We start from the raw sequence: 15922 nt of genomic DNA, 5'->3' as shown, positions 1-15922 counted from the left end.
GACACAGCTTGTGAAGCTTGCGGTGGTAGTGCGCTCTTTGGTCATATATTGTTTGTATATGTTTTATGTTTGATGTAAATGATACAGAAGATTAAAGGAAGATATTTCATCAGAAAATGGAGTACGTGGATTGTTTTGTCGGACGGACACAGAGTGAGTGGATTGTTTTGTCGGATGCGGAGCGAGTGAAACCAAAACTGAAACTATAATGCACACTCTCATACTATGGAGTTTTAACTAGGGATGCACCGATAGTTTTTTTTGGGGCCGATACCGATTTAAACAGACAACTTCTGGCCGATACCGATATTATACATTTGGTCATTTGCTAGTTTATTTCTGCATCAAATTATTTTTACTGAACATGGATTGGATCTAATTAACATTCAACTGACCAACATAATAGATCAGAAATGTCTTGTCTGCAAGTGTTATTTTTTTACAAAATAGAGTAACGTAAGTAAATTGTAATTGCGTTACTTGATTTAAAAAAATACTTTGTTACATGCTTGTTACTGCTAAAAGTAGTGGAATTTAAGTAACGTGTTTGTGGCGCAACATTCGCGATGCGCACGTCCGCATATGCCTAAATGCAATTTAAATGAGGCTTAGCGGAGCGCGACGACTGACGACGCCACCAGTGTTTGTACAGAAACTGTCATGTGATACAGAGGTAGTGATAAACACTTTTATATTAGTAGATGAATTATAACTTATTTTATTTACCCAGTATATGCACATAAAGTAATAGAGGCATGCTTTAGTCAACATACTTAAAGGGTTATAAATATTATCAGGATGTAATAATGAAAGAGAATAGCTCTGCACATAATCCAAATTTGGCATTGTTCGAAAGTCTCATTACTACACTATTTATATATCAGACATGCACAGTTCTGTGTAAATGCATTGATCCCTTGTGTTTACTTGGATATAACAGGGAAGACGGTCAGCCTAAAGATTGGATTTATAAAACAAATCAAATTGTCTGTGTTGTTTGTGTGATGGGTAGTGACGCTGCAAAGAACACATTATACTGTGTTTACTGTGCTGTGTACGTGCAAAATATCCTTGTGTACCGGATAGCTCAACTGGTAGAACATGGCACTATAACACCAAGATCATGGGTTTGATATCTAAGGAAAGCATTTCCTATTAATATCTACACCTTGAAAGTTGTTGTACATAATCTTCTGACAAAGCGCTAAAACTGCTTGTCCTAAATTTTTATTTTATAGTGTATGTGTGTACTGCATTTACATGCAGATTTGTTAAAAGAACTAGCTGTTTTTGATAAAATATCAGATATGAGTGTCTCTAACATTTTATTCAGTTTTTTTTAACTCCTCAGTAGTCAAAAAAAATTGAAATTAAACTTTTTGTTGATTAAACTTAAAAAATTACATTCAATAAGCAATTGTTTTACAGTAAATACTTAAAATTGTGATCATGTGATCTCAATGATGGATGCTTGTCTGGCACGTACCAGAACTTAACACTGACGGGCAAAGCGCTGGGCTCATAGCAGCTTTTGTTGGCCAAGGACCACTTAAGAGGCTGTCTGAATGACATGTTAAGCAACCAATCACAGTTCGGCTTTATTATTAGGCAATTAAAAATCCTTAAAAATCAACTAATCAAAACGACTTCAGAACTCTTGAAATGTTTCCAATTTTGTGTGCTTTATGCATGAGATGGTTATGGGTACTCAGTTTTGGTTCATGAGCTGTTTTATGATTTTTTTTTTTTAATGTAATATTAAAAATAAGCATATGTTATCAGGGCCTGGCCTCTGACCTCTATGCACACTCTTCAGACTGACTCTAGAGAAGGGTTGCATGCTACAGTACAGCATTACTGACCGCCCACCAGCCTGCATCTTATTAACCCACTTCCTCTGGCCATTAAACTCTAGTGACGTGAAAAGGCCATTTGTTGAATAACTCTCACATTGCACGTGTGTGATGTGTGTAACCGAGTATCAGGATGAAAGGGTGCAATTTAAAGAGGCAATTTAAAGCAATTTTGGTAGATGTTATAAAGATGATGTTTGTAAGACTGCTGTGGATATAATAAAGCATAGAGTCCATTGACCATCAGTGCAGATATTTGCACTGTTAGGAAAAAATGGTCAAAATAAGTGCCCCAGCTGTAACTGGTCCTAATATTTACCATTAGATACATATATATACACCAACCTAAAGAATTATTAGGAAAAACTGTTCAATTTCTCATTAATGCAATGATCTAATCAACCAATCACATGGCCGACTGATTCAAGCTGATAGAAGAGCAACTTTGACTGAAATAACTACTCGTTACAACCGAGGTATGCAGCAAAGCATTTGTGAAGCCACAACACACACAACCTTGAGGCGGATGGGCTACTGCAGAAGATCCCACCGGGTACCACTCATTTCCACTACAAATAGGAAAAAGAGGCTACAATTTGCACAAGCTCACCAAAATTGGACAGTTGAAGACTGGAAAAATGTTGCCTGGTCTGATGAGTCTCGAATTCTGTTGAGACATTTAGATGGTAGAGTCAGAATTTGGCGTAAATAGAATGAGAACATGGATCCATCATGCCTTGTTACCACTGTGCAGGTTAGTTGTGGTGGTGGTGTAATGGTGTGGGGGATGTTTTCTTAGCACACTTTAGGCCTCTTAGTGCCAATTGGGCATCGTTTAAATGCCACGGCCTACCTGAGCATTGTTTCTAACCATGTCCATCCCTTTATGACCACCATGTACTCATCCTCTGATGGCTACTTCCAGCAGGATAATGCAGCATGCCACCAAGCTCGAATCATTTCAAATTGGTTTCTTGAACATGACAACGAGTTCACTGTACTAAAATGGCCCTCACACAGTCACGAGATCTCAACCCAATAGAGCATCTTTGGGATGTGGTGGAAGGGGAGCTTCATGCCCTGGATGTGCATCCCACAAATCTCCATCAACTGCAAGATGCTATTCTATCAATATGAGCCAACATTTCTAAAGAATGCTTTCAGCACCTTGTTGAATCAATGCCAGTACCTTCGATGTACAATTATGAACTTCTTTTTGAAGAGTACAGCACCAGTAACAACTGGGGTACACATTTTTACTTTTTTCAGACAATGTGAATATCAGTGCCCTGAAATCGAGAATAGGATCAGTGTGCGTAGAATTTATATAAACGGATATATTTTGCTTTCAAGGGTTTTAAAGAAGCATGTCATAAGATCACGTGTCATTGTTTGACATCTACAGAGCGTAATGGCTTCATGCGCCATTAGGTTCCTTTTCTTTATAATGAAGCTTAATCCCTCAGCATATTAGCCCAAATATGTTTTTATTACCCTACACAAGGCTACAATTAGGTCAAGAGCTAAGACTGCCGTTTTGGTAATGACTGTATCTATATCATGTTGTACTGCACCCAGAGGCACGAAGATTCAGCATGACATCACCGCTGCGATTAGACGGCCTGCTTGTGATTGGCTAACAGAACATGCATTATTTCATTCAGACATTTCTATTAAAGCATACAGGGTGTCTTTCGGGAAAGGGCACTGCAATGTCTCTTTACACGCATCGAGCAAATGTTTCCCAGATGGTTATATAAGGCAGCCAGGTGCTGGCTACTTTAGTACCTGTTTCACAACAAAACAGGATTCAGCTTGCATTGGGAATGTGCTGAAGAAAAAGGTCAAGTATAAATAGTAAACATACTGTGTTTGTTCTTGTTCATTTATATCTAAAGTCTTGACAATTTTTTTCAAACAGTCGTATGTTGCATTTAAGGTATTGTGTATATTTTTCGGGTCTTAAACCCATAACCGTTGCATTGCTGGCACCACCTACTAGAACAGCTATAAACTGAATAAGTTTACTTTCTGTTGGGGTCAATTTAACAAAGGTGAAATTGGTTCAAATTAAAAGCTATTAACAACAACGCCAATTCCAAGAACTACATCTGCTTTTAATGTTATGGGTCACTTTCAATATCAGCACCAAGCTGTGAACATCAGGTTTCTTCATTATTTAAATGTGTTCACTGATTCATAGTGATTCATCATGAATAGTTTTTTTTTTTTTTTTGCTTTTCATATGTATGTGGGCATTGCTTTTAAAGTCACAACCAGCTGTGACATGCAGTAGTCCAAGTTGAAAATCAGTACACAATGTTTTGTTAGACGTCCTCATGTATCTATTAATATCACTTAGACAAATTAAAAAAACATGGGATCTGAAATTGGAATGAATTTTTGTGGACTGTAATAAAATGTTTATGTATACTACATTTTATATAAATCATGCACACAGTGGCTCTACATTTGGCAATTTATGTTTGTGCTCACAGTCAACTACATACGCTGCATTTACAGTGTAGACTCTTTACTTAAGATCTATTTATAGTTTTTTTTTATTCACATTGACGCATTTGGCCAACACTTTTATACAAAGCAACTTAAAGACATTATAAAACAAAACCCTCAAGTTTCAGAAGAAGTAAGCCACAGACTTTATAAAGTGATGAGGAACAAAGCAATATTAAATTTCAGACTGTAAATTAAAGAGGGAAAATCAAATCCATGGATTACAGTGCAGGGAGCCTTTATGTATTCAGGTCAGTGGGCTATTCACAGTGGCGTAACCAAAAGTAGCTCAGGTGCAGGAGTTGTGAGAAAAGTTGAATAAAAGAGAATAATCTGAGTTGATTTAATGCTGAAGTTAGGGGCCAGTCACACCAAAAGCGTTTATGGCAGTTGCAGGCGCCTTTTTTGAATGATATTCTATGGGCAGGGCGCGTTTGCGCGCTGTTTATGCGCGCCGAGCGCCTTGCGGTTTTTTGCAGCCTGCGGCGCACGCGTTTTTGAAGGAGAGCGGAGAAGCGCCCGACGTCATTCGCGTCTTTCCATTGTCCAATCGAATGAGGGGAGAGGCGGGCCTTACGTTGTGGTGAGGGAAGTTTACAGTTGCTTTGAAGAACCGCACTCCACTCGCTCACTCTCTCCTGCGTGTTTATGCATCTCTCACCCTCAAACAAGGTCAGAGCAAGCGTCCTCTTTTTTAAGTTTCTGCTAATATGACAGTTAACAGCAAAAGAGCGCTCACGCTTCAATGTTTGATTGACAAGACAGCTGACTCGGTGGTTGCTTAGCAATATGAAAAGCAGCGTCGCACTGCTCTTTTTTTAAAAAAAGCAGTGCGTCGCGCCTTGCGTTTGCAAGCGTTTAAAGCGCTTTTGGTGTGACTGGCCCTTAGACTACCAAGACCTAAGGATCTCTCTCCCGCTTTAAAATAATTGTTGTAAAAATAATCTAGATTGCGTAGATAAGAAATCTGTATATGAAGAGTTTCGTTGCAAAACGAGATAACCACCGTTTTTTTAATTGTTCAGAAATCTCGTTTTTTGGTTGTGCATTCCAATTAATATCAATGCAACTGCTGTTGGTTTGTTTGGATTTAAACCTTCATAACTTAAAAAATACAGCTAAGTAGCACCATAAAACAAAATAATAACATGATAACATAATAATAAACATGTTTTGACAAAAATGCAACAAAACTCTTCATATAAAGATTTGGGGAAATTTGATAAGAGTAATATTGACTTTTTATTGGAAATCTTGCCAATATTTGCAAAAGAAATATCAGTCTCATATATTAATCTCATTGATGTCTCTGAAAATTAATAAAAAAATTAAAGATATCTGTGATTATTCGCTGTTCATTTATGGATTGAGTTGAATTGGAATGACAGGGAAAAGACCAAGACAACAGTACAATGGGCAAGAACAGATAGTCTGATGATTTATCATTTCCATTTTCTAAACCTTTGTCATGTTGATTAGATCTTTCTGAAGACTTTTACATCAATCTCCATATAGATTTTAGTGCTTGTTTACACTCAAAGTCCATTTCTGAATGTGAATGCTTGAACCATTTTGATCAATTGTTTGGTAAGTGTTTGTTTTGTCTCAGTTTAATGGTGTTTCGTTCATTTTGATTTAATTTCGTAGGATCCTGTTTTTTATTCCTGATGTGCTGTCTGAAGGGTTTTTAGTTTTTTTTTTTTTTTTTGAGTCATGTTTTATCAATTCTTTTGTGTTCCTGCAACTGTAAAACATTTCAAGCTGGCTAAACGTAGAAACAAAAGTTCATCTGCTGCCTTAAAAATGTGAGTTAAAGGGGCCATATCATACAAATCTGACTTTTTCCATGTTTAAGTGCTATAATTGGGTCCCCAGTGCTTCTATCAACCTAGAAAATGTGAAAAAGATCAACCCAGTATCTTAGTTTTGGTAGACCATTCTCTACAAGTATGAAAAAATAGGTTGTTGAAATTTGGCTCCCCTTATGATGTCATAAGGACATGCTCTATAATTATACCACATCTTTATCTGCACTATCCAACCACAGCACTGCAATTTAGTGCAGAGAAAAGCACAATTGAGTTGTAATTGCAACAAACCACCATCACTGTAATCAGTGTTTGAATTTCATCAGCTCATTTGCATTTTAAATGAAACACCCAAAACGGCTCATTTTTGCACACACCTACAACGTAGCAATTTTAACATGCTATAATAAATTATTTATATGGTTTTTAAGCTAAAACTTCACATATGTGCACTGGGGACACCAAAGATTTATTTGACATCTTAAAAAAGGCTGGTGCCATGTGGCCCCTTTAAATAATTTTGGTGATGTGCTTTGTTTCAACTCACAAGTAGTTTAGACAACATGTAACTTTACGTTTAACTTTTTGGAAACTTAGAAACATGAGTTCAATATCTAAAACTTGGCATGGTTATTTGACTTAAATAGAAGTAGTAAATACACATAACTTAATGAGGCTTTTAAATTTTACAGTGTGTTGGAAGAGCAGGTCTTATGTACTAATATTGATGCAAGGCGTCCACTGTGATTTTACTGTAACACAATCCCATGTCTGTTGCTGCAACATTGTCTACTGTATGTGTGTTTAAAGATCAAGATGAATTGTTTGCCAAGAGTTGTGTAAAGTAATGTGATGGTCTTACATAATGTGCTTGCTTTAGGAAAGTAACATTTGAACTAGATAACAGTCTAGTCTTATAACATTTTGACCTGCTGAGTGATAAATCTCCTGCTCTGCTTAAGGATAATGGTCAGAGTAAGTGGAAATTCGCTTAGATGATGAGAGAAGATTATTATAAATTGAAGCGCCTTGAAATGTATTTGAAGAGTTTCTGGTACATAGAAATGAATCACTGACACAGATTGCATTTTTGTCATACTTGTTAATAGTTGATTAAGATTTTTTTTGTTGTTGTTATAATTCTCTTAAATTATTGACATGTCACATCATTATTTCCTATTCTTTGTTTTTGTTAAGACCCATTGACCTTTGCTCTGCTAAAGCATTGCCATAGCAATTGAGCTAAAGCAACAGGTAAATCTTTAATGGTAAAACATTACAGGACAGGTGTCAATACGTTTCAGTTAATCAAAGTAGCAAGGAAGAGTTGGATTTAGCGACTTGCAATCCCTGAACTGTTTTCTACTAAAGTTGTTTTTGCATCTTTCCAGACACTTTCTTACAGTGGTACCTTGTTTCTCCATGACATTATGACCTTCATGTCAAGTTGCCTTTTTCTGTTTGCCTGGTCAAATGATATTACTGCAGCTATTGCACTGATGTACAAAAGGCTTTAAATTACAACATTTATCAAAAGGATTTAGGGCTCAACAATAGTAGATCAGGTCAAGGATGAGACTGACACACAAACTGTAGTATATACTTGTTTAAACAAACCATTTGGGATAGTCAGTGAAACCCCAATTGTTTTTTTTGTGCAAAAAGTCATGCTACATTCTGTAAAAAATATAACCTTGATATCTTTAATATTGCCTAACACCATGTCACAATTGAAATTAATGTTTAGGATGCCATGACTCAGTGACTTCTTTTTCCGAGGGTGCTCGATGTGAAGTTGATCACAACATGTATGTAGCTCGTCCTTTTTTCTAAATATGTGTTCGGCGCGTCGAGTTAACATATGCGCATTATGTGTCTTGTCAAAATAAGTGCCTGCTGCAGACGCGTCTAAAGGGTTTATGATAAAAGAGGCACTTATTTTGACACAACACGTGATGCACATGGTTCATATGACGCAGCAAACACATATTTTGAAAACACAAGCAACACATATGAAACTCAGAACACTTATTTTGAATTTGTGCCCCTCGAATGAGCAGTTACGAGCCGCCACTGCCATAACTATGAATAATTTGATGCTTCTGATCTCATAATTAGATTATGAAACTTTAACCTGGTTTTCACTGGATCACATTTATTTTCATAGTATTTCCTAATAAAATGGGAAGTTAAGGCAGAAAAGTGAATGTCTCCAGTAGCCTATTTGGATCAGAGCCATGAGCAATAATTTTCTACTTGCTAATGCAAGTCTAGATCAGTGGTTCTCAAACTTTTACAGCGTGCGGCCCGCCTTATATGGCACATTCCTTCGCGGCTCCCCCAATGAAAATGTATGACAAAAAATGTTTCTAAAACTCAACTTTTAATTAAGCAAAACATATTGAATGATACAAAGTAGTGCTGTTGGTTAGTAGCCTTATTTTTTTAGGTTTAATTGCACAGAATTTATGATAAATTGTTTTTATTTTATAAAATGTCATAAAACTGGTGTGCCCTGGCACCATCTCGCGGAGACATTTCAGCATTTAATTGGACAAATTCAATATGCATATGTGTGCAAAAAGTCATCTTTTTCTCAGATAAAGTACCCAATGTTTACACAAGACTGTCTTCCAAGAATAATGCCATCATAGGTTTCTTGTGCAAGCCGGTTTTGGGATTAGCGCCTCTAAGCGGCATGCAACTTATTACAACCTGTTTTTAAGGTTTTTTGCCTCAAGTGTCAGATTAGACACATCATCTGCATTTGTAAAATTAGAAATTGTTTCATAAAACATTTATGTGGATATTTTAAAGCAATGTACCCCACCACTACCTTAAACCCAAACACTTTTTAATCATATAAAACACAACATACAAGTAAAAGCACAGTCACAGATATTTATTGCATAAATTGACAAAAACAACAACAGTATAAAAGTATTACAAACAAACTGAAGCCATGGGATTCTTGAGCCATATGTTATTTGCTCAAAATGCCTGAATAATTTAATGTGTAATATAAATACAATAAATCCTAGCGGTTTAAATTAAAAATCATGAGTCATCATTTTATCCCAATAAAACAAAAATCATCACCCCAATATATCATTTCATACCCCAATGTATTAAGTTTCACCTGCTGCCAGTAGAGGCATTAATTTAGTAAACGCTTCTGTTGACTGTATTTGGGGGAATGGACAAACAACCTAAACAGTTGTATGGGTTGGATAATAGGTTAGTTTATACGCATATCTATTAATGGTATTTTGCAAGTTCTCCCACTTAGAAATCACGGAGGGGTCTGAAATTGTCATCGTATGTGCATGTCCACTGTGAGAAACATAATCTAAAAATTTTGGCCCTATCCTCCACACAGATCTTCTCTAGATCAGTCAGGTTTCTGGCCTGTTGCTGAGAAACACGGAGTTTGAGCTCCCTGCAAAGATACTCTATTGGGTTTAGGTGTGGAGACTGGCTAGGCCACACCAGAACCTTGATATGCTTCTTACAGAGCCACCACTTGGTTATCCTGGCTGTGTGTTTCAGGCCATTGTCATGTTGGAAGACCCAGCCTTGGCCCATCTTCAATGCTCTAACTGAGGGAAGGAGGTTGTTCCCCAAAATCTCACAATACATGGCCCCAGTCATCCTCTTCTAAATACAGTGCAGTCGCCCTGTCCCATGTGCAGAAAAACACCCCCAAAGCATGATGCTACCACCCCCATGCTTCACAGTAGGGATGGTGTTCTTGGGATGGTACTCATCATTCTTCTTCCTCCAAACACGTTTAGTGGAATTATGACCAAAAAGTTATATTTTGGTCTCATCTGACCACATGACTTTCTCCCATGACTCCTCTGGATCATCCAAATGGTCATTGGCAAACTTAAGACGGGCCTGGACATGTGCTGGTTTAAGCAGGGAAACCTTCCGTGCCATGCATGATTTCAAACCATGACGTCTTAGTGTATTACCAACAGTAACCTTGGAAACGGTGGTCCCAGCTCTTTTCAGGTCATTGACCAGCTCCTCCCGTGTAGTTCTGGGCTGATTTCTCACCTTTCTTAGGATCACCGAGACCCCACGAGGTGAGACATAGCATGGAGCCCCAGTCCGAGGGAGATTGACAGTCATGTTTAGCTTCTTCCATTTTCTAATGATTGCTCCAACAGTGGACCTTTTTTCACCAAGCTGCTTGCCAATTTCCCTGTAGCCCTTTCCAGCCTTGTAGAGGTGTACAAATTTGTCTCTACTGTCTTTGTACAGCTCTTTGGTCTTGGCCATGTTAGTAGTTGGATTCTTACTGATTGTATGGGGTGGACAGGTGTCTTTATGCAGTTAATGACCTCAAACAGGTGCATCTAATTTAGGATAATAAATGGAGTGGAGTTGGACATTTTAAGGGCAGACTAACAGGTCTTTAAGGATCAGAATTCTAGCTGATAGACAGGTGTTCCAGTGCTTGTTTGCAGCTGTATCATACAAATAGATAGTTGGAGAATCATGCATTGTGATTTCTGGATTTTTTTGGATTGTGTCTCTCCCGGTGGGCATGCACCTATGATGACCATTTCAGACCCCTCTATGATTTTAAGTGGGAGAACCTGCAAAATAGCAGGGTGTTCAAATACTTATTTTCCTCACTGTATGTAGCCACAAAAGTCCCATTATTGTTTTGTGTGGTGTTTAAATAGTATAATAAATTACACATTCGAATATAGCTACTCTTTCTTAAATCCCTGCTTGAAACTGATGAATGTGTTTTTAAGATATTTCATTCAAAATGGATGTAAAGTTAAATTAAAGTTGTAATACGGTGTGAGTCATTATTTTGTCAAAGTTTAGTTTTGATTGGGATATTTACTGGCCTGTGACTCATGACGCTTTACACCTGATGTGTCACACAACTAATATGTTTGTGTGTGTGCACAAAGCTAACTCGCCAATTTAAGAGGAAATTACTTTTTTCTGTGTTTCTTAAAATGGCAAAGGGTAAAACAGAGAGACCGCTGCTCCGTAAAAGTATTTTAATTCATTTAATTTTTTTTGCATGTGCCGTAGGAATGCCAGTCCTGTAGGGTTGGTCCTGACTGCAGTGGTTGGTTTGTCTTACTGGATAGCTATTGCATATGAGGGGTAAGTGTATACATTTTTCTATAATAATCCAAATATTACTCAATAATAAAATAGTAATAATATATATTTTACAGTACACATACTTACATTGTTCTTACCCAACAAAATTATTAAATGTATTTAATGTTGGTTAGGTTAAGGGCTGGTACGTAGTAAGTACGTAGTACATACGTACTTACAGGAGTGTAAAATGCTACCTGAATTTAGTCCAGTCAAAGCTCTCATTTCACAGTGTAAAGATGTGCCAGCAGCTACTCTGTGATCATAAAATAATATAAACAGTAGACATCAGTTTTGAGAGACGCTCTTAGCTAAAAGTAAAAAAATACAAGTTAAGGTCAGCCAACTCAACTACTCTTCTGCAATGAAAGGTTAAGCAGAAAAGCTGGCAACTTTTCTCCATAGAGACAGCAATAAATGCAGGTCTAAAACACGTACACACATATATACACGTACACATACACACACACACACTGTAATGTTGCTATGGTTACCGGAGATCATCAATGTGCTGAACTTTAATGGTACAAAACAAAAACAACATCAGCACATACAACAGCTTATTAACAGTCTGTCCTGTCTGCAGACTCATGATGATTGAGAGCTGTCTGATTGTCTCCCACACAAACACAGAGCGTCAACACCTCTTTGAGATTTAGCTCTGGACTCAAATAAAAGGTCTTTCTTTGTCTGATGAATGGGTTAATTTGTATCCAGACATTTCATATTAATGCAGAGTTGATGCCCATGGTTTCTGCTAATCTACGTCTGGGTCTTGTTACGCTCTTCAGTTCCCTGCGATATGAAACGTCACGTCTTCAACACAAATTCATGACGTCAATTCATAGGCCAGCCTGGTGTGAAATAGTCATTTGTGAATCAAATAAATCCTTGAGCAGAAATATAGCTATTAATACATCTAACAGCGATTATGGCATCAGTTGTTTGGTTTATCATGCATTTTAATGAAAATATAGTGTATGAAATATGTTATCCTGTCTGTGCAAACCCAGTTAGTCTTTTTTGTGATTTACTGTTTTCTACATAAATTCATCAACATTATGTAAAGAAATGAATGTGAAATCAATGAGTGAAATCAGACATGATGTTCCTTATTTCACAGACAGGGTCAAATGCTCATTATGAGTTAATGAAGAAACTAGGACAGTGTTTTTGGTACAGTGAGCATTTCGAAGAGTTCATTTATTTATTTTTTACCAGTTATTAGATGTATTTCAGTGGCATTGCAAGGCTAGGAAGAGGCATATTATTATATAATATAACTCTAAATGTATTCAGCTGAAGAACATAAGTTATATACACCTAGGATGGTAATGATACAGTTTTGATACAGGTACATATTATGCAAAATCCACTATTACAGGGTGGACATAAATGTGTATTGCAGGGTTCCTACGGGTCCTTGAAATCCTTGAAAGTTTGTGAATCTGGGGGAAAAAATTCAAGGCCCTGGGAAGTTTTAGAAAATATACATACATAGATACAGGTCATTGAAAGTGCTTGAATCTATTTTATAACAAAAGTTTTCTAAAAAAAAAAAAAAATCCATATTATTTCCTATTTAGTGTAGGATAATATCATCAAATTTCTAGACTTTTTAAGCACACGTGCTAAACTGTTCGCTTTAAATGTTTATATGTTCTGTATGCGAATTTTGATTTATACCAAAATGCTTTTTTGCATAGTTGTGTTTGACACATGAAAACGTCTCGGGGTTACGTATGTAACTTTTGTTCTTTGAGAATGGAACGAGATGCTGTGTCTCCCTTGCTATACTTCCTGTGTCTCTTTAACGCCGTCTTCGCCAATATTTCAGATAGCGATATACTTCCTCACTCTCACGTCACCCTGTCTTTGTCGTTAAGCCTCACCATTGGTTGAATTTGATATACACATTCAGACGCACTTGAGGCGTCCCCAAAGTGTCACCGCAGTGACGCAGTGTAAGTTCCCTCGAAAGGGAACTGTAACAATGTATCTTAAAAGTAACATGATGTAACCTTGCTCTCACTTGAAATGTCACATTTAGTCCTTGAATTTGAGGGTATTGGACCTGGAAAATCCTTGAAAGGTTCTTGAATTTGAAGTTAACTAAGGGAAACGGACGACTTTATACCCCTCTCTCTGTATGATATAGGACCAGCGATTATAAGCAGAAATTGTCACATTTGTTTCACAATGGTAATCTTTTGTTTGGGACAGCAAACAATCGTGCAGTGTGTCCCGGGCTTAATCCCCATTAAACCAAAGCAGTCTCATTAGAAATGCTTTTTTGGTTCTCTTATCAATGTGACATAACACTGATAAAGCTCCGCCCACAGCCACTGACTTGACTGGTTAATTTTACCCAAAAGCTTTTTTGCATGTTTAGCATGTTGTAGCGCTAATGTGGCTAAAGATTATATTGTCTTTGCAGGAATCAGATCTATTGTTTAATAATATACAAGTATTTATTCACATACACTCACCTAAAGGATTATTAGGACCACCATACTAATACTGTGTTTGACCCCCTTTCGCCTTCAGAACTGCTTTAATTCTATGTGGCATTGATTCAATAAGGTGCTGAAAGCATTCTTTAGAAATGTTGGCCCATATTGATAGAATAGCATCTTGCAGTTGATGGAGATTTGTGGTATGCACATCCAGGGCACGAAGCTCCCGTTCCACCACATCGCAAAGATGCTCTATTGGGTTGAGATCTGGTGACTGTGGGGGCCATTTTAGTACAGTGAACTCATTGTCATGTTCAAGACACCAATTTGAAATGATTTGAGCTTTTTGAGATGGTGCATTATCCTGCTGGAAGTAGCCATCAGAGGATGAATACATGGTGGTCATAAAGAGATGGACATGGTCAGAAACAATGCTCAGGTAGGCCGTGGCATTTAAACGATGCCCAATTGGCACCATTGCATAAATGAGAAATTGAACAGGTGTTCCTAATAATCCTTTAGGTGAGTGTATTTGTGCATACATAACAGTTGACCGCCGAATCTGATGGAAATGTTGCATGTGAATTTTACAAGAAACCCTGCAGTTAAACCTGTGTTGTTTAAATAGTCCTCCAAGCTCTTGTGCCTTATCTCTTCATGCGTGTGTGCTTACTTTATATTTGCAGACCATTCACAGAGGAGATCTATCGGCAGAGGAGCCAGCGGTGCAAGCACAAATAGAGATGAAGTGTGATTGTAAATACACATCACATGTGCTGACACTTTATGCTGACGTTCAGACAACCATATGGAGAAGAGTGGATGGAAACGAGGGATGTTCATGAACTTCCGATGTAAACACTGATGTAGCTGTAACTATTTAAGACACTGTGAACTCTGTCACCCTGTGCTGGGTGTCTTATTGGCATACGAGTAATGACTGAAAGGATAAAGCACAGCTTAAAGAAATCGATTTAAAAAAAATATTTTACAGACATATACAAATTTAAAACACTTTTTAAATGAAAAGAAGACCGTTTTTGTTGTCAATCTTTTATTTTAGGAATCACATACTTAGCTTGTTCTCATTTGTTGGTTATCTGTAAATTGCTATTTTCGATATGATGTCATAACTGTAAAGATAGTTTTGTTGTGTTCTTAATACATTCCTAACATACATCCTGACTGAATTCAGCTCTTTAAGGGTTCATTTGTTGTAATGTAATGAAAGTGAATATGACGACATGTCTGGATTTGTTTTTCTTCAGTACACTAAGTTCTCTCTCCTTTGTTTCCTACGAAATATAAAATAAATGGATGAATTCTAATCCTTAATTATGCAAATCTCTGTTAATCTCTTGCAAGCTCTCGTGGTGCATATCTCATAAACAACCCAAATTATCAAATGTTTCTTGTTAAATATAATTCAATGGATCTTTATTACATATGTTTTTACATATTACACTGATACCGTTTATACAGTATATCATTTATATTAAAATGTATAATTTTTCTGTATAATTTGTACAAGCAGTAGGAGTGAAGTAAATGCTAAACTAAACGCTACTTAAACAAAATCTTAATATTGACATCCATTGCTCCCAAAAACGATTTGTAGGAGTACAAATATTTAACATTTGTTGACGTTAACAGCCTAAAAAAAAACATAGTGTTAAAAAACAATAACACTTTCTCTCTTTTCTCTTGTGTGACCAATACCACTGATGCCTCAGGAAAGTGGCGTCCTGATATGCTGACAATTGTAATTACTTGGTAGCATCACAAGGCCTCCTTCTGACACTTTTGAAAGTGGATATTGGTAAAAACATCTACATGTGCTTGTGATAGCTCAGTGGTAGAGCATTGCATTAGCAGCACTAAAGGTCATTGGTTAAACCCAGGGAATTATGGAGAACGAGAAATGACTTAAAGTGACAGTAAGTAGGGTTTCAAGTGTTTTATTAGTCAAAATCAATGTCTTTATTCATAAATCTGTCCTCGTTGGTGTCAAATGACCTCTGCCAGTGATCTGACTTTTCTTTGTAAGCTTTGTAGAATTTCTTCTCTTTATTTACATTGAATGGGTAAGTCCAAGCAGAGAGGGACAAAAAGCGCCTACCAACGCTTTTCCACAATGCATTTTTGTTCAGAA

At 37.0% G+C, this 15922-nt stretch overlaps 1 protein-coding gene across 2 annotated transcripts in view; it reads left to right on the top strand.

The window, feature by feature from the left end:
• Nucleotides 1–15105, top strand: part of pemt (phosphatidylethanolamine N-methyltransferase) — a 73760-nt gene extending 58655 nt beyond the window's left edge. The window contains exons 6-7 of one of the 2 annotated variants that reach the window (XM_055176714.2): nucleotides 11240–11314; nucleotides 14457–15105. In XM_055176714.2, coding sequence (XP_055032689.2) covers nucleotides 11240–11314; nucleotides 14457–14511 — 130 coding nt within the window. In that variant the 3' untranslated portion in view covers nucleotides 14512–15105. The remainder of the gene's footprint in view (nucleotides 1–11239; nucleotides 11315–14456) is intronic. The other variant, XM_055176715.2, reaches the window with a different exon arrangement.
• Nucleotides 15106–15922: the final 817 nt, after the last annotated feature.

Source organism: Misgurnus anguillicaudatus, chromosome 4, assembly GCF_027580225.2.
Source record: "Misgurnus anguillicaudatus chromosome 4, ASM2758022v2, whole genome shotgun sequence".
NCBI lineage: Eukaryota > Metazoa > Chordata > Actinopteri > Cypriniformes > Cobitidae > Misgurnus > Misgurnus anguillicaudatus.
Note: the sequence above shows the minus strand (reverse complement) of the source record. Positions and strands in the feature narration are given on the sequence as shown.